The sequence below is a fragment of the Vidua chalybeata genome, chromosome 6 (assembly GCF_026979565.1).
Source record: "Vidua chalybeata isolate OUT-0048 chromosome 6, bVidCha1 merged haplotype, whole genome shotgun sequence".
Taxonomy (NCBI): domain Eukaryota; kingdom Metazoa; phylum Chordata; class Aves; order Passeriformes; family Viduidae; genus Vidua; species Vidua chalybeata.
The window spans coordinates 21,863,990-21,888,208 of record NC_071535.1 but is presented as its reverse complement, the minus strand read 5'-3'; the positions used below and the strand labels follow the sequence as shown (position 1 = coordinate 21,888,208).

The window sequence follows — 24,219 nt, the reverse complement described above, 5'->3', positions numbered from 1 at the left end:
AATTCAGAACAGGTTTCCCAGGGAAGCTGAGTCATCTCCAGCTGTGATGATACTGAAAACCCACATAGCCATGGTCCTGGTCTGCCTGTTCCAGGTGATCCTGCTAAAGCATGGGCAGACTAGATGATCAAGAGGTCCCTTCCAACTCAAATGATTTCATAAGAAAAAAACCAAACACCAACAGAAAAAAAAAAAAAAAAAAAAAAAAAAAAAAAAAGACAGTTCATAGTGCAGCAGGGAGGCTGGAATCCAAATCTACTCTCATGTTTGTGTGACCCCCTGTGGCAGCAAACTCTCCTACAAACTCTCTAAAATTAATTCACCTGTGCTGATGGCACTGAAGGTGTTAAATAAGGTACTGCTGCAAGCAATGTCACTCCATGGTGACATGCACTGTGCTTTTCAGAACATTAAAAAACCATCCTGCAACTCCTTTTGTGGGAAGTGATAAATTGCTCAGGATTAACACACAAGAGTGATAATGTGCTTAGTGGGGAAAGAAAAAAAACAGCCCAAGGAGAAAGAGACAGCTTTATTTACAGAATTGAAGTGAGGTCTGAAAGGATGAAGCCAACAGCTGCCTGAGGAGTTGTGTTTCTGAGAAAGTGCATTTCAATCCTTCCTGGCATTACACTTTCTGAGAAAAGAGCTGCTGGGGCCAGCAGGTTTGTGTCAACTGAGAGAGGTCCCTGTTTGCTCTCCATCCAACCCATCAGGACTCTGACCACCTCTACACTAGGTATTTCCCTGATAAAGGGATCTTCCAAATGCTGCAGAGTGTTAGCACAAGGATACTGGCAGAAGTTGCTGTCCTGGCTCTCTGCAGTAGTTCACACACCTCTTTTCCTAGGGTGAGCAAGAATTTAAAAAAAAAAAAAAGTGCAACTGGTCCTTTCCCTCCCAGCACTTTCACACAGGGAGAACATGGTCCAGGTAGGTTTTACTCCAGCCACAGCCATGATTAGTGATGCCCAAGCCAGCTTGACTGTTACAGGGACTGGTCAGCACTCTCTGGTGGAGTGACTCACAAATGTGACTGACACATTCCTCTTGCAAGAACAAGCCCAGGCACCATCCAGAGCAAACATTCATCTTGCTGTGCCCAGCAATTTCCCTCTCTACACACAAGTGTTGCCTGGCTTACAGCCAGGTCAAATACAATCAGATTCCAAAAAGAATCAACCTTGATGGATCAGTACTATGGTTTTGCCAGCTACATTTTAGTAGCTGTCTTCAACCAGCCTGAGCACCACGGTCCCAGGAGCCACGGGCACCCACTGTCACCGACGAACGTTGATCATGCAATTAGTAACAGAGCTGCTCTGTTGGCACTGGACTGGGTTTTGCAATTCCCTCTTTCAGTGACAAGGCAATGGCCTAACAGGCTGTTCCACAGGTGTTCAGTTTTTCCACCGGATTTGCTGAAAGAAAGAACAAGACATGACTAACAGCAATGCTGAACACAGAGCCCTAGGGGCCAACTTAGTGACTCTCCAATTCCTGACAAGGACAGCTACGGCCAGAGTGTGCCATTTCTATCAGTATAACCATTCATTCCTACCCTGATTGCAAACAAAAGATTAGCTTCCCTGCAGGGATAGAAAGTACATAGGACAGCCATGCCCCTTGACCTAATCTCTATCTGTTTCTGGTGAGAGTGTCTGGAAGAAAGACTAAGCATTTCTTACCACGTTGTTGAGAATGCTGTGTATCTTCTCTTCTTCTGCAGAGCCCCGCTCCACCTTGCATTTATATGCTGTCAGCTGGATCCGATCCTTTAGATCCCGGTAGGTCTAAATAAAGGGCAAAACCAGCACCCAGCTCAGATAAAGGGACACTTCCATGGTTAGATGGTGTCCTGCAGATGGGCAGGGCAACTCTACAATCCCCCATCCACTTCCCAACACACAACAATTTCACAGCACAAATGCTAGGAGCTCCTCTCCTGACTCATGGACTTCTACTGGGAACCTTATCATTTTTCCCAGGCCAGAGGGATAAACAAACCCCACCAGGCACATGACAGAAGTGGCACACAGCAGAGAACAGAAAAGCTAGAGAAAAAGCAGGCCTGTGTCCCATCTCTGCATACAGCAGCAATCTACCTCTATGACAACATCATGGCACTTGTATTTGGTAGCGAGGTTCAGCCGGGTCTCCACATCTTCCACCAGGCGCACGTATTCCTGCAGCACCTGTGAGAGACAGAAGAACGTCTCAGCTCCCTTCTGCAGGTATGTCCTGCCTCATTCCCTTCCCCCAGTCCCAAAACTTTTCAAGGTTGCTGGTCACACAGAGTTGGCCCCATCTTTAGGGAACAAGTGACCTCAACAAGACTTCAGGATCCCAGAGGTGTTGCTTACAAAGCTCAGAATCACAGAAAAAGCCGAGTTAGAAGGGACCCACAAGGATCATAGAGTCCAACTCTTGTCCAAGCGCAGCACCATCCCCAAGGGTCAGAACATGTGCCTGAGAGCATTGTCTAAATGTTTCTTGAATTCTGTCAGGCTTCATGCTGTGACCACTTCCCTGGGCAGCCTTTTCAAGTGCCCAATCACCCTCTGGGTGAAGAACCTCTTTCCAGTATCCAACCCAAACCTTCCCTGACACAATTTCAGGCCATTCCCTTGAGTCCTGTCACTGGTCACACCTCCTCTTCCCCTCACCAAGAAGTTGTAGACTGCAATGAGGTTTCCACTCAGTCTCCTCTTCTCCAGGCTGAACAGACCAAGTGACCTCAGCTGCTCCTCATACGGTTTCCTCCCAAGGCCCTTCACCATCTTCATGGCCCTCCTTTAGAGACTCTCTAATAGCTTTATAACCTTCTTATATTGTGGCACCCAAAACTGTCCCCAGCACTCGAGGTGAGGCTGCCCCAGTGCAGAGCAGAGCAGGACAACCCCCTCCCTTGCCTGGCTGGCCATGCTGTGCCTGATGCACCCCAGGACAACACTGGCCCTCCTGGCTGCCAGGGCACTGCTGGCTCAGGTTCAGCTTGCCAGTGCCCAGGATCCATGGTGCTGCTCTCCAGTCTCTCATTCCCCAGTCTGTCCGTACATCCAGGTTTGCCCCATCCTGGATACAGAATCCGTCGCTCCCTTGCTGAACTCCATTTAACTTTGGTGACTGCCCAGCCCTCTGCAGAGCCTCCTTGCCTTCTAGGGAGTCAACAACTCCTTCCACTTTTGTATCATTATGAACTTGCTTAGTATCTCATCTATTTGTGCATCCAAGTCATTTATGAAGATGTTGAAGAGCACAGGGCCAAGGATGGAGCCCTGTGAAACCCCACTAGTGACCAGTCACCAGTCTGATATCCCCCTATTTACTGTAATCCTTTATGCCCAACTCATGAACCAGATGCTCACCCATCTCATCACTTGTTTATCCAGATGTGTGCTGGACATTTTGTCCAGAAGGATACTCCAAGAGACATCAAAAGCCTTACTGAAATCCAAAAACATTACATGGAGTAGCTTCCCTTGATCAACCAAGTGGGTTACCTTGTCATAAAAGGAAATCAGATTTGACAAGCAGAACTTTTCTCTCATGAAGCTGTGCTGGCCATGACCAATGACTGGGTTGTGCTCCAGGCTTCTCAATACTTCCCAGATTAATCTTCTCCATAACTTTTCCATGCACCGAAATGAGACTAGCAGGCCTACAGTCTCCAAAGTCCTCCTTCTTGCCTTCTTGAAAATTGGGACATTACCCAGCCTCCAGTCATCTGGGATCTCTCCAGATTCCAAAGACCACTCAAAAAATTATGGAGAGGTTTTGTGACGACATTAGCTTGCTCTTTGAGGATTCTTTAATGAATGCCATCATGCCCCATAGATTTCCAACTGAAGCAGCAGATCCTGCATAGATTCAGGGTCGACTGGGAGTTGATAGTTTTCGCAGTCATTGTATTCCAACTCAGGGCACTGAGACCCACTTGATCCATTATCTATTTATGAGGTGACCATCCTCATCCTGTAATGGGCCAATGTTATTTCTGCACTGCCCACTGTCATTGAAATATTTGTAAAAACTCTGTTTTTTGTTCCCCACAATTCTGGCCAGCTTCAACTTCAGTAGAGCTTTGGCTGCACAAAATTTTCTCCCGACAGTGGCAAGCAGCATCTGTTTTCTTCTCACATCATTTGACCTTGCTTCTACACCTTCCTTTTTTGTCTTTGATTTCCAAGAGAAGATTCCTGTTCAGTCAAGCTGGCCTTCTGCCTTGCCTGCCTGACTTCCAACATTTGGGAATTGCCTGAATTACCCTTAGAAGGTCATGTTTAAAAACTGACTGATGGACCCCACTGCCTGCAAAAACATTTTCCCAGGGGGCCTTACCAATTCCCTGAGCAGCCTGAAGTCTGTTCTCCTCATGTCCAGACCTGAGGTTTTGCTGGCACTTTTCCTCCTATCAAGAGAATGTTAGGCTACCTCGTTGCTACAGATCAGGTTAACCATTGCCAGCCAGATTAAGAAAATTTAATGTAGCAAAGAAAGGTGGCAATGCACATGGGAAGAGAGTTCCCAGCCAATTTTGGCCAGCTGTCCCTCTTGCAGTCAGAGCTAGGACCCCAGCCCTCAATACCACCCACAACTTCTGTTGATGCATGGGTCACTCAAGCTGTGTGCTGCACCCACCTGGCAAAGCCAGAAGATCAACAAGCTTCTCCCACTTCCAGCTAGGAAACAACTCACCTGAGGAGTCATTCATACACCAAATCCCAACAAAGAGCAGGACATAAGCAGAGGTTCCTGGGCTCACCTGCACAGGAGCATTGTTCCTCTGCAAGATCTCCACCACCCGGTGGAAGCCAATAGGTGCCTTCTTCTTGGTGTAACCCAGCCAGTTCTGAAATGAGAACCAAACCTATGTTAACCCAAAAGGATAATCTCTCCAGCCACAAGAAAATGTGTTTTTTTCTCCAGTGCCAACAACATACTCCACAGCCACCACATGCACCCCATTGCAGAGCCCTTCACGCAGTGGCTGGGCACAGGCTGGCTGCAATCCCTTTGGTAACAGAGCTCAGGGCAGTCCTCTTCTCTGACCTCATTGCTGCAGCCAAGCCAGGCCCAGCAGAGGTCTCAGGCAGGGAGAGGAGGAAACTACTGCAATACTCTGCAGCAGAGGTGTTGGGCCCTGCTGAAATAAAACCAGTCTGTCCAGTAACTCCAGAACAAGCCAGCTATCAGTAGCAGATGTCAGTACTTGGGACTGTGTCCCCAGCAAGGCTTTCTGCAGCTCACCTTGGTGGTGAGGAGGGCATCCACATCACCCCACGCCCGCAGCTTGGCACGGGCTGCCAGGGCAGTCAGCACATACTGCTTATCAGGAATCTGCAAGGCAGAAAGCTGCAGTCAGAACAGTAGCACAGCTCAGAAGGTCTGTGTGGGCAGGACATAAATGGCATCTGCCCCAGCTCTGTCTACACCAACACCCAAAGAGGCAAGGTGCTGCCTGATGCTATACACAGCACTGCAGAGACTAGGAAGTGGGGTTTTGCAAGTGCTGCTGCAGACAGGGTACATCCACTGAAAGTCTCCACTTGCCTCCCAATTGCCTTTCTGAGACTCCAGAGGGGCCCTGCTCAAAAAGGATGCCATGGCCCCCTCCCTAGCTCAGTGCTGAGCCCCTCAAATTCCTCCTACTGAGCTCCTTCATTACATATAGTTTGTCTGCACATGTTTTCAGCTGGTGCTGCCACAACAGGGGAGACTCACGCACCTTAAATGTCTTCTTCAGGTTGGTGGGGCTGCTGAACATTCCCTAGAGAAAGCAGACAAGTCAGTGCAAACTCAGAAGGGCAGGTGACAGCAGGGGTTCAGACACCTGTTATAAGGCATCTGCCTTGCACAGAGTCAATCTTCTCAAGATTTTACTGCTTTTTGCTCATGTCAAGGCCACAGGAGGAAGCAGCTGGCAGAAGAGAGCAACTATCCCACCCCATTAGCTGTCTGGTCTTCCCTACATCCTCAACTGGTGCACCTCCAGCACTTCCAACACCAGTACCACACACCTCAGCCTCATGGGATTTACAGGGGTTTCTAGGAGGCAACTCCCTGACAAACTGTACCAGGTTGAATGTCTTGGAGCACAAAACTCCAAACTGGTGCCAGGGGACAAAGTCTCTCTGAGAGATGAAACATGACCTCTCTTTCCCTTTTTCTCCTTAATATGCCACAGGTTGACCACCCCACATCTTGAGGGCTACAAGGATGAGATGGAACCTTATCTTCTGCCACATCATCCTCACCTCAGCCTCTGTGTAGTGGTAGAAACAGGAATAGAAGAGGGTGGTCACTAGTGGCATGTTGAGAATTGAAGCCTTGCGAGGATATTTCCGAAATAGCTCTGACTGTCCAGCCATCTCCAAGTGCCGATCATTAGCCTGCAGAATCAGGAAGACAGACAGGGAACATGAGCCAAGATAACTGCCTGTTTAGCCGTGGGATAGAGACCTAGAGAGAGTGTTGTGACAGCAATGTGCAAACACAGCCCCAACATGCTAGCAAGTCTCAGATCTGGTATTTCACATGTGCCTGGCACAGCAGCCTGAATAGCAATTACAAATACACTAGCCAGGGCAGGCTGGTTAGATCCAAAGTGGTGTAAGTTGGGGACAGCAAAAGATCTCACAAGTAGTCCCAGCCATCTCCTGACCAGCAGAGAAGATTTCATACCTCAATGATGATCTGTCGCTCCAGCAGGGTATAGTGGTCTTGGATGTGGGAGGTATCTTCAGCTGAAAATGGCAGCCTGGCCAGACATGAAGGAAAGAGGCACTGTGACCAGCTCTTAAGTATAGAATCCTTCACTTACTTCTAAGTACTCTTAGAAGAATTTTTTTTTTCTACCAAACAAGCTCCCATTCTTCCCATCTTGAAAGGCTAGTGGGTACTCAAGCTCCTGACCCATTGCCCTCTCCAACTCTCTCCTTGACAGGCTCCAGAGAAAGAAATATTATGTGGTACCTCTCACAGAATAAACTGAAGTGGATGCTACCAACTACCTCAAGTGCTCAGGCAAACAGACTTTCATCCATCACAATCTGAAGGATCAATGATCAGAAAGTCCCTTGAAGCATCTTTCCTCCTGAATAAGCAGCAAAAGCTACTGGACTAGTGATCACCACAAATGATTCCTCTCTGGTCTACACTGTATCCACAACTCTACTCCCACTCCCTACTAAGGGAAAACCGACATCAGCTCTCAACCCATGTAAGCCATAGCACTGGCACAGAGGTTTAATTTTCTTCACTACCACTTTCTGTGAAGAATCCACATCCTTCCCCTGCTTTTGCATTTTTTCTTACCCAATGCAACCTTTCAGAAATTCCCTCCTTTTTTCTACATCCTGGATGTTCAAATGCTCCCGGTACTGAGACAGCTGGAGGGAGAAGGGAAAAGAAGCAGTCTGTTCTTATGGATTTGGGAGATACAGTATTCCAGAGGGTGAAATGGGGACAAAAAGCTTTCGCCTGATTCCCACACACTCTGCAGCCAGCCTCCCCCCATGCAGTAAGGGAGCTTATGCTCCTGGGAATACTCACAGCAACTTCCTCAGTCCTGTCTAAGAACCTGCAAAAGAGAATTAGCAAGCATTAACTTGGAGGCAGGTTCCTAGCAGTGGTCAGCTCTCCCACAAGATGGACCAACAGCCTCACCTGAGAAGATCCAGAAGGAACTTCTGCTCACCCGTCTCTCTGAGGAAATGGATCAGATGGCACAAGGCCACCTGCCGCACCTCCAGCTCCCGAAACAAGATCTCTACAGGGAAGAGACTTTATGTACAGATGGGTAAAGTAAGATAGCACTACCAAGCAGAGGGGACTTAGCACAGTGCATGGAATTAAAAGTCATTGGCAGGATTCAACAACCTTATCCCATCTCAAATCACAGTGTTGGAGGATGGAGCACAGAAGAGCCCAGTCACTGGGCTGACAGCTGAATTCACAGCCATGTGCTACCTCTACAGATTCATTTTCATTCATCCCATCACCACCACCTACCACTGCTTAAAGCTCCTCTCCGGAGCCTTTGTAGGCATCACCATCCCCCCCCCCACCTCCTACATTACACTTGCTCCTACATTACACAAAAATATTTAATGCTTAGTAAAAAAGCAATAGCCCAGACGCTCTCTCTGTAACTTGCACTCAGTGAAAAGATTACCCCCTCCATCCTTCATTGAAACACACTATAGAAATCCCAGCCCCAGTCATGCTCACCTCTCCTCAGCGTCCGTTTCAGGAATATCAGGACCTGTGAGCACAGCCAGACAGGTCAGAATTAAGACACACAAACAAACAGCACACTGGTCAAGGCCTAGAGAAGTTTTTGCAAAGGGCCTCTGAAAACACAGCTCTTATAGCACTGAACTTAATTCTGGTGCCCACAACACCCAGGAAAAGCAGTGAGCCTGGGCTACAGCTGCTTAGATTCTTGCCTATATTCCTACTCTGGAATTTACAAAGGAAAACCTTTCCTTGCAAAATCCAAGGAATTAAAAGACCCGGATGAAGTAAGCTCTGACACAATCCTATTTCCTGTCTGATACTTTTAAAAGCCAGAAAAACTGGTGACGCACCAGACCCCAAATGCCAGGTCCCAGATCTTCTGTGCTGAAATGAGCAGATTAAACCTTGACCTTCAAGAAGCAGTTGCAAAAATCTGTAAGACTGATGGATCAAAGTCCTTGTTATTAATATTTCTGCAGAGTGGCAGAAAAGACAGCAGGAATACAGAATTTCCCAGTCTTTAGCTTTGACACTATCCAGTAACTGTTTGGTTTGAACTAAAGAACACCTCCCAGTCTTTCAAGACCAGGTGGCCAGCTGACTACATTCTCACAAGCACTCTCTGTGGGGCCACCCCGAAGTCCCAGCCCTGTACAGCCCCAGCAGGACTCACAGCTGTAATGACATTCCCATCATGCCCTGCCACAGCTTCATCCAAGAGCACCAGCTTGTCCTGCAGGGAGCGAAATCTCTCTAGAGAGCAGACCTAGAGACAGAACAGGAAAAAGTAGGCATGTGGGACATGAGACAGTCCTCAGGCTGAATCCAAGGTATTATTTATTCCTCTCCCATAAGCCCTTCAGCAACATGAATAACTGCCCTCCCAATGAGTGGAGAAATTCTCATTTAGCTGAAACCACATGCTGCATAATCCCTGAAAATCTGTCCACTGGGGTTGCAGTCACCCCTCATTACTGCCCAGTCTAGGATAGCAGACAATGTACATTCAGCACAAACACCCTTGTAACGAGACAAAACTTTCCTGTACACCACAAACCACTAGCCCTGACAGGAGGAGGGAACTCTGCAGGCCCCTTTCCACAAAGGAGACCAGAGAAGTAGAGTCATAACTCTTTCTCCATTCTTCTTACCTGACATCTGTGGCCTCCCTCAGCCTTTAGTTCACCTCAGCCTTTGAGGAGACATATGCAGAGTGAAACCACAATCTCCTTAGTTGTTCACTGCACACTGAGGCAGCTGAGACTAAGATTATAGCTCCAGTGAAACCATTTCTGTCTTCCTCCCTCCAATTACCACCAAGTGAGAATGGAGATAAAGCCCCACCCCCTCAGGTTTTTAAAATAAACCCAGCCCCAGGGAGCAGAAAGGATAGAAAGGGACACAGCAGTACAGATACCTACTGTCAGTGACTGGCTGAGGGGACAACTCAAGTAAACAAAGCAACAAAACCCTGAAGTTCTCCTGCTGCTCCTGAGCTAGTGTGATCCCAGCACTGCCACCTAGCAAAGTAACAGACAGGCAGACCACCATCCCTGCTAGGTGCTGCAAGCAACACAGATCCCCTCCTTGCTCCCAGGATAGCCAGGAGCACAGGAAAGTGTAAAGCATCTTGGGACCACCCACCCTCCATCTCTTACAAGCAGGTGGGAGTGCAAAGTCCTTACCTTGCCCCTCTGCATTCGCCTGACTGTATCTTTGGGGCTCCAGTCACTGCTGTAATCCTGCCACAGGAAAAATAAAGCACTCTTAAGCCTCAGATCATTTCAGCAATCTTCAAGCTGCTTTCCACTTCTGCTGCATCAGTGATGGCCTACACGTAGCTACTCACACTTATCATTCAGCTGCTCCAGGAAAGGTGTTAGTAGGATGTGTATGTACATTTTTCAGGTGCAGATGTTGAACCCTCAGACTCCACATGTGCTGGTGTGGAGGGAAGCTAAAGGCTCATATGTTAACACAGCCTTTCTATTGCCTCAGTAAGGTTTGTCATCATATCCCTTATAAGAAGTGCATTGCATCAGGTTGTTCTCCTTGCAAACTATGTTGCTTTCAGGACAAACAAAATACATGCAAAACAGACTAACCCAAAACTGAAGGGCAAGGAGTCATTTTCTTGTTACAATTCAGACAGACTTCTGCTGGTGAGCCTTCCACAGCAGCGTGGAGAGCACAGGGACAACAGCCTCAGGCAAGCACCTGGGGAGTCACACAAGACAAGGACAATGTGACAAGGGCATTGAAGCCTGGAGGAGGACCACCTTAAGGTAATATGCTACCACTGCTGCAATGACCAGAATCTTCCCCCTGCAGCGGGTAGGCACTATGAGCTGAAGCACTGGATAAAAAGTGATGGTGGCTTGAGCCACTCCTAAGTCAGACACCATAAAGTCATCTAGGTCTCTGTGAGGCACTCAAGCCAGTAGTTGCAATTCAGCTTTCTACCTCAAAGGCCCAGAGAAAGGAAGCAACTAGAACCAGCTCTGTGAACACTGAATTTTAAATCCATTGAAGATTTAGTGAAAGCCCAAATCTAAGGATGAAAGGTCTGACGCAGTCCTATTGGGAGACCTCTGCACATGAGTCTCTCAAAGCAATGTACAGCTGAGTGTCAAATATCCCGATATCCTGAGCACCAGAGTTCCCTCCAGCACCTCTGGCCAGAGGCATCTTCTCAGCCTGTCACTGTCAGGACACTCATCAAAAGCTGCCACTAACTTTCCCTTTCTGTCCCACCCCACTTACACCACCCCCATTTGCATTTAAGAGGCTGTATAATCCTTCTCCTTCCTGTTTCACTGCTTCTGCAGGCCCAGAACAGAACACAACAGGGCACTCTCATTTCTCCTGCTGTGCTTTGAGGAAGTGCTGTCTGTTAGGTTATGTCATTAATGGCTAATTGACAAAATAAACCAACCTGGGGAGGATCAGATGGCCAAGGACAGCTGGACCATTGAACCCTAGCAGCTGAAGGATGTAAGTGCTAGCTACTGGAGGAGACTGGGGTCTGGAATTCAGCTACACAACAAACTGGATGTCTAAGACCAGCTACTGGAGGGACCCCATACAGTGTGTGTATGTTCCACTAGTGGAATTGGTCAGACAGAAAGAAAGCTCAGGATCAAGCTTGAGTGCTTTCTGTATGTGTCTATTCATAAAGGCATTGGTTTCTATCTGTGTTAATCTGTGCAGACAGCTGTGTTAGTATTGTGCATGTCTGTCACTGTAGGAAATATAGGCTCAGTCCTGTTACTGCCTGGACCTAGGGACATGGGATCACAATCTCACACCTAGTAAGAGGAATCCACCTAGTCCCAAAATCCTCTAGATTCTCTAACACTTATCACTGCATATCTGCTAGACAAACATTCCTGCCAATTGAAACACCGCCTTTGCACAACTCCCTCTGTGTTGTCCCAGTAATTCATGAACAGGAAATTTCAAAACTTTCATATTTAAAAAAATGTAAAAACCACATGTGATGCCAGTTTATCTGACCCAGCATGAAAGCAGCTTACAGACAAAGCACTATTTTGAAATCCTTTCCACAAAGGCTGCTAGGCTATTCATTAAAAAGAGTAACCAAAACCAAGACCCCCTGCAAAGCTCCGTACTTGTGAGCAAAAGCAGAGAACACTTGAATTACTTCAAAGCTGCATTTTGCAGCTCCCTTTCCTATTCCCTGCATTGCCCTATTCTGTCTGAAATAGCAACTGATCACTTCCCATGAAACCAGTAGAGTAGGAAGTTCACTAATCTCGGTATACAACAAGCACAGGCTGCTCACCTTGTACTCAGCTTTCGGTCTGCGCAGCTCTGGGGCATAGTTTTTAACTCCTGTGTCAGTGAGGGCTGAGAGGGAAAGGCACAGATGAGTAGTACATAAAAATCCTGATTCATATCCACTTCCAAACCCATCCCTTTATTGGTTTTCATAGCAGAAGATCCAAACTTAAGCACCAAATGGCAATACAGAATTACTCTAAAACAAACAGTTGTCAGTTGTACGTAAGTAATTACCCCAAATCATCATGCCAATTCTTTAATTTCTTTGAGGGAAGAACAACCCATGATTGAACTTTTAGACAGCACATGATTCAGTTTCCCTTCTTGCATCATAAAGCAGATGACACTTCCCTTTTTTTTGGAAATGCTTTGTTTTGTGTAAATCTGCACCCCTCCCAGAATGAGGCAGGGACCCAAAACTCACCATCTGAAAGGGACTGGAAACTTGAGAGTTTGTTTCGTCCTGAAATAAAAACACTCATGAGACACTGTTCCTTCACCAGCACCATCTCCTGCACAGGGCACATAAACCTAGACTGCAAGCCAGCTTACTGCAGCTATGTCCCTGTAGAATAAGCCACCCTGTACAGTGATTCACACTACACCAGCACAGCTGGGGCTCACCTGCTTACATTCTGGGGCTTTGTAGTTGTCTGTGGCATCACAAACCATATCACACTCCATCTCTATCTGCTCTCTTGGTGCTGAGGCCAGAAGAGGTTAGACCTGAATTCACTCATCTACCTACAGAGCAGAGGGTCAAGCACATGGCACTGCAACATAGGCCATGGCAAGATGGACAGCTCCATCCACCAGGGCTGCAATTTGGATGCCTTTCTCATCACCTTATTGTCATAGTTGGGAGTAAAAAACACCCCAGAGAAAGAGAGACAAAGTAAAAGCTGTTTTGTTGTCTTGCTGTTTGAGAACAGAGCTGAACTTTTGCACGGTGTGTATGTTTGCCCACAGCCTGCTGCACAGCTCCCCCCATAACCAGCTACACTGCCACTACTGCTATCATGTGTTTGCTGAACCAACACCAAGAGCAGCCAGCTGAGCTCCAAATAAAGGATAATCAATCTGTCTTCTCAACAGAACTGAAAATCAAATGAGGGCTACATGGGTCGAGCCAGTCCCTTTGCAGCCTGCTCTTTTCCACCAAGCAAATGGATTGCCACACAGTGCTGTGCTCTACCTGGCTGTTCTTTGGAATCTGGATTTTAAGAGGACGTATCTCCAAAGCCCCTTCCCACTCCACAAAAGCATGTGCTCTACTGCACAAGACAGTCTTCAATTTCTGACCAGTGAGCAATACACTTCCACCTCGAGGAGAGATTGGAGCTTCCCTATCTTGCAATACACTTCAGATGAAACAATTTACATAAGATAACACATTGCCCCTTGACAGTCTTAAGGGCAAACACATTTGTCAATATGGTATATAATGAACCTCACCTTTGAACAGGCTGCTCAGGGAGTAGGAAGAAGCTTGCTTGGGAAGAGCAGCATAGGAGGAAGAGCCTTTCTGTAGGCTGGAGTCTCGGCTGTCCAGGGAGCTAGTGCTGTCAGAGGCTGTCTCTTTGATTGACCAGGAGATACCTGTGTGCAGACAGGTCATTTTTATCTGAGAAAGAGTCTGTAAAGAATGATCTTCTGGCACGGCAGAGACATTACCAGCTGTGTTCTGCTCAGTTCTGCACTAGCACATCTTGGTAAGTCTGACCCTCAGCACTAAGTAGACACAGCGCATCTCTCCATGCAGAATTCCAGTCTCATATAATGCTGCTTGTTAAGCAGTGGCACGTTGTCCTCCAGAAATGGCTGGTTTCAGCAACACTGTACAGCTGGCTACAGCTTGTGTAAAAGGAATACATAGGCACCCCCACCTTTTATATATTATTGCATGAGGCAAAGCATAGTCCTTGTTCTAAAAGTACAAAGCAAGACAGAGAGTCCCTGGCCTACCTCGAATTGCAGAAGCCTAAGAGCATGCTTTCCTGAACACTGAAGATTAAGATAGCTTTCCTTGCCACACAGACAAAACAGCTCTCAGTGTGCATATGCTGCTGGCAACAATGCATGTCTCCCTCCTGCCTGTTCAATACAGTTTCCCCTTGTTTTCACACAGCTGCACAACACAAATATTTTAGGATCAGGATGACAGACAAAAAAACCACAATATGTAAAGAGACCCTGGGTGGGAAAAGAAAGCAGAGGGAAGAGCTACAGCAAAGGACAAGAAGATCAGTCTTTGAAGATTCTTTGGGTGACCCATATGTAAATTGTCATGGTTTGACACTGGCTAGCAAGTGTCACAATTCTGTGGGTCATGAACTTAAAAGCACACAGGACTGTGTGTGGGCCATGAACTCACTCCCATCATCACTAGAAACACATCTGCTTAATGTTTACAGTTCTCTTTCAAATTTCAAGTGTAAGAGTCAGTCTCTAAACACACATTAAACCTTGGATATCTGCTTAAAGTGCTGTGGGGTCAAAACACAGAAACAGAAATAGTGCCATTTCAGGCAGTGATGTGGAGGAAACGATCACCTAGAATCTCACAGGCCACTTGATCAAGATAAGTATCAGTCCATAACCACCAAAATACCTGCTCTGAGCTTAGCTACATATTAGAAAAAAAAACACAGTGAATTCCCTCCTCCAGATGAGTCTGCACTCCTCTTTTTTACACAATTTGGGCTTCTGCTCACCCTCTTTTCAGTGGATCTGCACACATAAATCAAGTAGCTCATAATGTGACCTGGGAGACTCAAATCAGATTAGATATGCAGGATTAGATAGCAAATAATACTCCTGACTTAAATTACTTGACTTAAGCAGCAATTTTAAACCCCCTCTGTCTCAAGGATAATTTGCAGTACTTCTACACTTACTTCCCACAGGTTCTCCACTCCAGCTGACCCTCTCGAGGTCATCATCATCATCATCGACAATATCCCGAAGGCTGTTCACTGCCCGTTTGGATTCCTTTAGCTACACACAAAAGAGTGACCTTGCATAAGGACCATCAGAATTGCAGAATGCACTCTGTTTCCTATTATTATCAGACATCTCCCACGGAACTTTGAATACAGCTTCTTCAGCTTCCATTGCTTCTTCTTGGGATGATATTTTAGTCCTGTAGCTGTGCAGCAGACATAGGAGCCCTTCCTCACTGCTGGGAACCCCAAGGACACCCACATGGACACTAACAGCTCAACCAGCGGGAGATGCAGTTTGGTGCGTGGGCGAGGAACCACGTCCTAAAGAGATTTCGGACTGGCTACTGTGGGAGCCCTTGGTACCCTCCGCAGTGGGCAGGAGGCGACAGCCCACCTACAGAATATCAGCCCTCCGCGATGTGCAGGCCCGAGACGTGGGCTGGGACGGCTACAGGGACCCACCCGGCGAGGGTGTCTTACCGGCAGTTCCAGGGTCGGACCCTCCCTACCTGCGAGAGCTCGTCATCCTCATCGTCGAAGGTGAAGGCCCGGAACTTGGAGCTGTGCCAGTACTCCTCCTCGTCCGCCCGCACCCTGCTCATCTGCAACGGCACGGCGCGGCTGCCTCAGCAGAGGGAAGGAGCGGCTGCCTCGGGAGAATCCCCACCCCCGCCCCTGGTCCTGGTCCCGGCCCCGCCACCCCGGGCCCCTCTCTCACCTCGCCGCCCCTCCCGCGCCAGCAGCGCCTCACAGCAGGGCGGGACAGGGCGGGGTAGCCGCGCGCGGAGCACGCCGGGACATGTAGTTCTCCCGCTGGGCGCAGCGCGGCTGCTCCTCGTTCACACACTACGAGTCCCGGCGTGCCCCGCGGGCCGCATTGACTTGCCTTCGGACTACCAGTCCCAGCGGGCTGCGAGAGCGGCGGAGCAGTGTCTGGGCCGGCAATCGGGATCGGGGCTCTCGAAACTGCGGGCTGACTCCGGGAGCTGTGGGACGGGACGGGAGCGCCAGCCCCAGCCCCAGCCCCAAGCCGCCTGCAGCGCGGCGGAACCAACTAGCCGGGCGGAACCAATAAGCCGGGGTCGCGCCGCAGGGGCGTGCCGGAAGGGCCCGCGCCGGGCGGAAGGCGGGAGGCGGCGCGGCGGTTCTAGCAGCTTCCACGGGCGCTCGGAGCGGAGGCGGCAATCCCGGTCCCGATGGCCAAGTGGGGAGAGGGAGACCCGCGCTGGATCGTGGAGCAGCGGGCGGACGCCACTAACGTCAACAACTGGCACTGGTGAGCGGGGCGGCTGCTCCCAGACCCGCCCGGGAGGCCCCGGGGCGGAGGGGGCTGCAGGGCCGGAGTCGCGGGCAGAGGGGCCGCCTCCCGTCCCCTCCTCGCGGACTGGTGCTGAGGCGGGGGTGTCCGGGCTGGTCCTCCGGGGCGGCCCCCGGCTCCGTGCGTGTGTGACGGGGTGCCCGAGCCAAGGTGTGCCGGGGAAATGCCTGGAGGTGGCCTGCGGAAGAAATCTGTGGGTGCTTGTGTTGAAGCGGGGCAGGGAGACAAGACTGGGGAGCGCGGGATAGTCCCAATATGCACTGTCAGCGTGGCCTGTCCCACATTGTCACCCTGCTCGGTTTTCCTGCAGGACAGAGAGGGATGCCTCCAACTGGTCCACGGAGCGGCTGAAAGCTCTCCTCCTGCCTGTCAGGGTGGAGGGTGAGGAAGGGACGTGTGAGGTGACAGAAGTGAGCAAACTGGACGGAGAGGCCTCCATTAACAACCGCAAAGGGAAGCTTATCTTCTTCTATGAGTGGGCTATCAAGCTGGCATGGACTGGTGAGTGATATGCACCCCTCCTGTTTCAAGGTCAGATTCATGTGTGATATCAAGGGTAAGGGTACTTATCTCATTTGGGAAATAATAACAAAGGGAACTAGCATATTTTGATACGAGTTTGCTTTGACAACAACCAGAGTAAGAAAGGTTGATATGAACAATATAATTATAATTGCAGGCACCTCAAAGACAGGAGTGAAGTACAAAGGTTATGTGGAGATTCCTAATCTCTCAGATGAAAATGACATCGATGAAGTTGAGGTAAGCAAAGCTGGATGTATGGAGTGTTCTAACAGGAACACTCACAGCGTTAATATTTCCTTCCCTGTCTCCATTTTTAGAACATTTGTGTAGAATTTTTTACTGTTAGAGACTGCTTAAGTTAATAGAAGCAAAGACTGGTCTGGGTTGGATGAGATCTTTAAAGGTCATCTATTAGCAACCTCTCAGCCATGAGCAGGGACATCTGTCACTGGTTACTCAGAGCTCCATCCAACCTGGCCTTGAACACCTCCAGGGATGGAGCATCCACAGATTCTCTGGCAACCCGTTCCAGTGTCTCACCACCCTTAGAGTAAAGAATTTCCTTCTAATTTTTAATCTAAATCTACCCTCTTTCAACTTAAAACCGTTACCTTTCATTCTGTCACTGGGCTCCCTGATAAAGAGTTGCTCCCCCATCATGTTGTATCTTTATCAAATTAATTCCTCTCTTCTAGATGCAAAGGGCTCTGTAGCTCAAGAAGGTATTCAGGCACACATGTACAGTACTGTAGGCTGAGAGAGGTGAAGTGAAAGATTAATAAAACTGCAGGGGTGTTTATGAAAGTGTAGCCAAAGTCTGTGATGTTGAATTGAGTAATAAAAGAACTGTGTGCATTTGTCCTTGTTAATCAGTGCTTGTATTTATTGTTCAGATCCTTGTCAGCCTTGCTAAAGATGAGCCTGACACTAACTTGAAGACCCTGATGAAGCAAGAGGGTGCAAAGAAAATTAGAGATGCAATGAAAACTTACATCAGCACTCTCAAAACGGGTATGTAACCGAGAGGGAGAAGTGTCATGGGAACCCATATGGACTAATTCGAAAGAAGGGATGGGGTAAAGAGAGGAGTTGCTCTCTCCATCTCAACAGAAAGGTGTCAGAGCAATAACAGTAACTTTGGGAAGAAGCCCAGAAAGATTGGTTTTGGTGGTAATGCAATAATAAACGGTATTTTTGAATTTATGTTTTAAAACTGAGAATGCCCTTCATATCCTGAAGCTAAAGAGAAAATGAAAGCCAGTAAAAAGGGTTGGTTACCCCAGTGACATAGTCACTGCTTGTGGCACAATCTGGCCTTCAGTTGGCTTACTCCATTGGAAAGTGATATCTTCTCCAGTTTGTCATTTGTTTTTGGGGTTTTTTTTCCCTTTTGCCACACTGGTAAAGACATCTAGTGTTACTTGGATTTTAGAGTAAATGATGTCTGGAAATAGCTCTGCAGGTTTTGTTGGTGTATTTTAATGAGCTGTCTCAGCATCTGGACCTTTTTTTTTTTTTTTTTTAAGTTAAATCTGAGTCCAGCAGTTGGAGTTAAATCAATGTGCTTTGGTTGACTTTGGCTTTCCTCTCAAATGCAGGCTGGGAATGCTACAGTTACTTTTTATATCCATTTATATTACATTGCATGTCCTAGATATGCTGGGTACAAACCACCACTGCTGTTTTTCCAGGATTAAATTTATGTACTCTTGGTTTTTTTTCAGGCACTGTAGTGTTCAGGCTGGGAGATGCAGTCACCCAGTGAAAGATAAGAATGCTAATCAGAAAAATCTGTATAATCTTGTGGGCTGCAATAAATGAGAATAAGTGGGAACCAAGTGTTGCAGGATACAGGTTTATGCACATATGATAAAATTTTGCTTTCTAATGGAATTTTGCTGCTCTGAACAGATGAAGAGGAAGAAAAATGAGCAAAATGTTGTATAATTGGTAAAAGCAGAAGTGACTGAGCTGAAGAAAAAACAAATGTAATTCTGAATGAGGCTGAAGGTTCTGATGGAGTTAGAAAAGTGTTAGAGCTGCTGGACAGGGTGCTGGTGAGGCTTGCCTGGCTTTCTGTGTGTAGTCCTGGCATCTGGTGTCGATAAAGACAGAGTTACAAGTTCCTATTGTTTACTGCAGCAATACAAGAAATGGAAAAGCTTGGTTTGGTGTATCTAAGCCAGCAAGGCAAAAGTTTTTGAGGTGTGATTGCAGTTTGTATTAGAGAGTGAGAGAGGAAAAAAGCTACGTAAGTCTAAGACTAAGCAACATGAATGTGAGAGCAGCGTGTGGAAGATGCTATGTCTAGGCTGCAAAGAGGAGGTAAGTTCCTAATTGTTAGTGTGGGCAGGTTCTGACAGGGCCTTCGGTGGAGAGTAGTGAGGGAAAGAATTAATTGCTTGTAAAAAGAGGTCTGTGATTTTTTCTAAACACTGTTTCAAGTCATGGATGCTAGCCAAGAGCAAAGGGGAAACCAGGAAGCCCTTTTTGACTGTGTATTTCAAAGTACAGTCGGAAGGTTTACTTGATCTTTTATCGGTTTCATGGGCACATTCCTGTCTTTCCAGAATTCACCCAGGGCATGATTTTGCCCACAGTGAATGGTGAACATACAGAAACGGCACCTCAGGTGGCTCCTAAAGCAGAAGACCACAAGGTAAACAAAACTGCAAACATGCTTTGGGATCAGTGAAGAAAGGTACGCTGTATTAGATTCTGGAACTTACAGGAACAACGTGTGTTGTGTATAGGATATATACAGTCAGGAACTGGCAATCTGTGGAATAGGTGTGACTGTTTCCATTGGCAGCACATGATGTTTCTTCCAAGCAAAGTGATAAATCTGCTTTGGACATACTAGTATGGTTGTATCTTATTGCATCTTTTCTAAGAGCCTTTGCTTTTCCCCTTGGATATGTGAACCATTGGTTGATTTTTTTTTTTTTTTTGTTTGGATTTTCTTTTGGTGAAAAAAAAGTGTGTATGTGTTTGTTTTCCTTGTTGTTTTGTCAGACGGCTGCCAGGAGCAGTACTGCCACACCACAGTCCAAACCCATAGGAGTCAAGATCCCTACCTGTAAGATCAGTTTGAAGGACACCTTCTTAACATCCCCTGAAGAGCTCTACCGGGTATTCGTTACTCAGGAGGTAATGCCTGGCTTCTTCTGAGAGTGGTTTTTTGCATATAGGAGGCTCTTCCTAATAAGGTCTTTAAGAAGTTCTGTGGGACACTCACAATCCATGAGACTGGAATCAGAAGGCTGTTGTACAGAGTAGGTGCTGAAAGCTTGTGTGTGCATCTTGTCACACAGCTGACAAGAGGGATTAGTGCCAACCAGAAGCAAGTTCCAGACTGCTGTCAGCATCTGTCTGTAGGTGTATCCCTTACTGCATGTGGCCAGATCACTTGGGTTTTACAGTTGTGTGCTTCTGGTTTGTTTTTTCCTTTTAAGGTTAGGTGGTATCAAAAGGATGCTTTGGGAATAGCTTACACTTTTCCGCATGCTATTATATAGTTCAGGAGGAGAGAGCAGCATTGTATCATTATTTAAACATGGCCTTAGTCTTTTGTTCTTCCTAATTTGATAAGAAAAATGAAAAAGCAATGAATATTTTTTTCTTAGAATTAGGTTTTATTAAGAAATCAACAAAGTAAATCACTGTGTGACTTAAAACACAGCATAGCACTATGAAAACTGGAGGTTCTTTTCCTTGGGTGGGTGAAATGTTGCTGTAGTACCTAAAAACTTGATTTTCTGGCCAGGGATTTTGTCTTTTGCTGAAGACCTTACACTACTGACCTATCTCCTCTTCCAAACTTTTGTATCTGGGTGGGAGGCATTAGGCAACAAGTTTGCAGGAAAATAATGTCAAGTAATACAGATCTGCTCCTGAATTCTTTTCAGATGGTCCAAGCTTTCACCCACGCACAAGCCACCTTGGAGGCCGATAAAGGAGGCAAGTTTCAGTTGCTGGATGGCAGTGTCACAGGAGAGTTTGTTGACCTAGTAAGTACTAACCAGTTCAGGTGTATCTTGCTCAGCAGCAGCACTGTTATCAGGCTGTAACTTTTTATCAGTTTTGTAAGAGTAATTAATTTTGTAATCAGTTTTGTTAGCTAACTGTGGGGTTCTACCTGGTGCCCAATAGTTACCTATCATTTCTGTGGCTATTGAAGCATTGCTAGTAGTATGGATTAAAGCCTGGCACTTCAGTCTGGGGAGAAAATCTAATTTCCAGTCATAGGTCTCCCCTGTCTTTGTGTGATTTTACTTATCAGAGGTTGGAGGAGTGTTAAATATAGTAACAACCTTTTTCTCTTTGGCTCAATTGCCACTAAAGTCTTCTGGATAGTCAGGGACTCTGTCTCAGTGTTTGGGGCTATACAATTGCTTACCTTTCTAGAAGGGGATTGAAAAGAAAAGGACACTTAAAATCTCTTTCCCTCTGTGTGTGTGTTGCTCAAGGGATCTCTTAAGGCTTCATTCATATCAATGCAATTCTAGATGTTTTCTATTAGACTGTAGGATTTACAAAAAATCTACTACTCAATCTTTGTCTTCCTTTTCAAGGTTCCTGAGAAGCAACTTGTTATGAAATGGAGATTTAAGTCTTGGCCAGCTGGTAAGTAGTCCAGAAATGGACTTGCCCATCTTTGAAGGATACCAGCCCCATTTGCCACACTTGATTGTGTCTCATGATCAGGGAGGGGAGGATGTTCTGGGAGCTGCTCCAGTGTTACCCCAGCTTCCTATCCCATACTATCATGCCTGCATCTTCAGCCACTGCACTGTGTAGGGCAGTGAGCGGGTAGGAAGGATGAAGTAGCTGCTTTTGCAGCTGTAGCTGCAACTGCTTCACACCGCAGGGAGAGGGAGCCCTCTTCTCGCTGTGTTTCTAGGGAAGGCCTACAGCTGCCTTAAGTAGACCCTCTGGGAAGGACCTGGAAGAGTCTTAAGTGGTGCCCTGTGAAGGGAGGGGCAGAGCAGCCTCTGGGGGCTGTATGTACTGTACTACACACTGCTGACAGATCTGCTTTGTTTCCTCTAGGACACTTTGCAACCATCACCTTGAACTTCAATGACAAAGATGGTGAGACAGAGGTGTGCTTGGAAGGCAAGGGCATTCCTGCCAGTGAGGAAGAAAGAACAAAGCAAGGCTGGCAGCGCTACTACTTTGAGGGCATTAAACAGACATTTGGTTATGGTGCCCGCTTGTTTTAATACTGGCTGCTGGGAGGCTCTGCCTGAAGACTCTGCCACATGGACTGATAAAATTCTCGCCTGTTCCTTTCTAATCTTGGCCCTGCCGCTGAGTAAAGTGGGATGACAGGTGATGAAGAAGGCCATGGAGCAGCACCACTTTCAGTCCCTCACTGCTTTGTGCATGTCTTGTGCTGCAGGGGATTCTCTTACATGTACATACTTCTATTGCTAAATAAACCTAACTTAAAAAAACACCGTGGAATTTGTGTCCTCAGATTGGCTTGAGTTCAAAGGGTTGAGCGATAGGCTGAGGGAGGGATCTGTCTAGAAAAACAGCGATCAATGAGGATTGCTGATGCCAATATGATTTATTCCTCACTTCTGGGGGAGAGCATGAGCTTGATGCAGTTTTTAGTCTGAGCAGCTGCTCATTTTCCCTCTGCTTTTGATCTGCCGGTAGTAAATGTTTCAAACTCTTCCCATTTCTGAAGGGATCTGTGATCCTGTTCAAGCTGTTCCTCTCCTTTGCATATCCCCTTCAACATAGTCATTTCTCACACTTCCACTAGTCTGCTCTACTCCCACTACAATCATGCAAACCAGTGCTAGGGAAACTCACCTAGGAGTTTCTAGATCAATGGTTCTAGAAGGTTGTGGGGCCCAGGGCCAGTTACCTCCAAGAGCTTCAGGCCAAAGCAAACTGTTTTTCAGTAATAAATTCCACCTCCATATAGAGTCTACAGGGTGCAGTATTTTTTGCTCATCATACTTCAGCTATTGCTTTAACTGGTGAGGAAGAAAAAAAATGCTTGTTCTCCCCTGTTAATACGTAAGTTCCTGGAGCTGTCTTCAAAAGCAATAAACTTGTTTATAGGAGGGATGAAAATCTGATTAGAAGTGTCAACCTGCTTAACCTCAAGGGTGACAGAAGTGCTTGGTTTTCTTTTTGAGGCATGAGCTTCTCTTGTATACTTTGTTTTTTCCTAGTGTGTTCTGCAGAGCTCCTCTAGTAAACTAGAAGAGAGTAATGTTACTGGGTGAAATTTACTGGTTTGGGGATTTTTCTTGTTTGTTTGGGGTTTTTTTTTCTATTATTTTTTAAAATCTGAATTGTATGTGGTTACTGTTCCCTTCAATAGAGGAGACAGGAAAAAAACTTTAGTGGCTGTTTTAAAAAATCCCTGAATGTAGTCGTTGGAGTCTCCTTTTAAACTATAAAGAGTATTCTGCCTGTTCTCACTACTTCAAAGTGCTGAAGTATGAAAAAATCATTATAAAGTGTGTACAGACTGATATCAAGAATGCAGCATGAAAAAAATTCTGTAGTATGTACTCATCACTGAGCTGACCTGTGAGAACAAAGGAAGTTGTACAAAGAGGCAGCTGTAGATACGGTAGAGCTTCCCTGTGCCATGCAGGGTTCTCTTCCCTAAAGCAGTGTCTGGCTGGGAAAATGGATGCAGGTATTTTGCCAGGATTTTTATGCACAGATGAATTACTGTATGCAGCTGGTAGGCTGCAGGGGGACAGGTAACATGATGGAGCACGCTGATCTCACTGTACAGCCTGTATGCTTGGTTTTCTGTTTGGGAAATCCTGGACAGCAACATGAGAAACCTTAAACAGCAGGGCTAGCAAGTGAGTTCACAGCCAAAAATTTGGTAAAAGAAGAGCAAAATTATTTACAAACTGAAAAAAATGAGCTTGTTCTAAGTCAGCTTGAGAGAAAGGTGACAGCTCTGTTGTGATGTCTTTGCTGTGCTTCGGCAGCAGTGCCGTGGTAGCAGAGCTTGCCCGCTGCAGGCTCTGCTGCCACAGCTGGGCCAGGGCAGCAGAAGGCAGGCCCTGCTAATCACCTGCTGCTGGAAGGTTAGGAAGTGGGACAGGAAGGCAACTGAAGTGGAATTTTAATTGCCTTCCTTTCATCACGAGCAGGGTTTACTTCAGGCATCCTGCTGCTACTCTAATAGGGCACGCTTTGGCCTCGGCCAGCAACCCACATGCATGGGGCTCATGGACTCAGGGCTTTGCTCGGAGGCCATTTGAGGGCTCTTCCAGCAAAACTGACTACCCTGAGTTATGCTGGTGTTTCCCCAGCTGGCTCCCTGCCCCACAGGCTGGAACTCACCATCCCCACAGCAGCAGAACAGGCTGTGTAATGTAGCCATGCCTTGGCTGC

General features: G+C 47.0%; 2 protein-coding genes across 4 annotated transcripts; one reads left to right on the top strand and one right to left on the bottom strand.

Moving 5' to 3' along the window:
* Positions 1–517: 517 nt before the first annotated feature.
* VIPAS39 (VPS33B interacting protein, apical-basolateral polarity regulator, spe-39 homolog) lies at positions 518–15,873 on the bottom strand. 3 transcript variants are annotated; one of them, XM_053944467.1, is made up of 20 exons: positions 15,709–15,873; positions 15,500–15,592; positions 14,943–15,042; positions 13,501–13,644; positions 12,470–12,508; positions 12,047–12,111; positions 9,927–9,983; positions 8,915–9,007; positions 8,233–8,266; positions 7,669–7,771; positions 7,555–7,582; positions 7,318–7,391; positions 6,685–6,760; positions 6,258–6,392; positions 5,729–5,770; positions 5,251–5,340; positions 4,766–4,852; positions 2,106–2,195; positions 1,689–1,793; positions 518–1,421 (listed from the first exon to the last, which is right to left on the bottom strand). In XM_053944467.1, exons 2-20 carry the CDS (start codon positions 15,590–15,592, stop codon positions 1,401–1,403), a joined length of 1,476 nt encoding a protein of 491 aa, XP_053800442.1. In that variant the 5' UTR covers positions 15,709–15,873; the 3' UTR covers positions 518–1,400. The 3 variants fall into 3 exon arrangements, with proteins under 3 accessions (XP_053800442.1, XP_053800443.1, XP_053800444.1); XM_053944469.1 differs by lacking the exons at positions 518–1,421; positions 15,709–15,873 and adding an exon at positions 4,342–4,411 and having other exon boundaries at positions 1,705–1,793; positions 15,500–15,669; XM_053944468.1 differs by lacking the exons at positions 5,729–5,770; positions 15,709–15,873 and having other exon boundaries at positions 15,500–15,669.
* A 219-nt stretch (positions 15,874–16,092) lies between these two features.
* Positions 16,093–22,294, top strand: AHSA1 (activator of HSP90 ATPase activity 1). The gene is made up of 9 exons (XM_053944470.1): positions 16,093–16,266; positions 16,619–16,809; positions 16,988–17,070; positions 17,727–17,844; positions 19,404–19,492; positions 19,849–19,983; positions 20,742–20,843; positions 21,408–21,459; positions 21,886–22,294. The coding sequence occupies exons 1-9, from the start codon at positions 16,187–16,189 to the stop codon at positions 22,056–22,058; spliced, it is 1,023 nt and encodes a 340-aa protein (XP_053800445.1). The 5' UTR covers positions 16,093–16,186; the 3' UTR covers positions 22,059–22,294.
* Positions 22,295–24,219: the final 1,925 nt, after the last annotated feature.

Bases quoted from the DNA above. Each gene is read 5' to 3' on its own strand.
- VIPAS39 (XM_053944467.1), bottom strand. From the start codon at position 15,592: ATGAGCAGGGTGCGGGCGGACGAGGAGGAGTACTGGCACAGCTCCAAG. The intron at 8,267-8,914 runs GTGAGTCCTGCT...CTGTGCTCACAG, and splicing joins ATGGGAATGTCATTACAGCT to GTCCTGATATTCCTGAAACG. The intron at 7,583-7,668 runs GTGAGGCTGTTG...TCTCTTTTGCAG, and splicing joins TTCCTTCTGGATCTTCTCAG to GTTCTTAGACAGGACTGAGG.
- AHSA1 (XM_053944470.1), top strand. From the start codon at position 16,187: ATGGCCAAGTGGGGAGAGGGAGACCCGCGCTGGATCGTGGAGCAGCGG. The intron at 19,984-20,741 runs GTAATGCCTGGC...AATTCTTTTCAG, and splicing joins GGGTATTCGTTACTCAGGAG to ATGGTCCAAGCTTTCACCCA. The intron at 21,460-21,885 runs GTAAGTAGTCCA...TGTTTCCTCTAG, and splicing joins ATTTAAGTCTTGGCCAGCTG to GACACTTTGCAACCATCACC.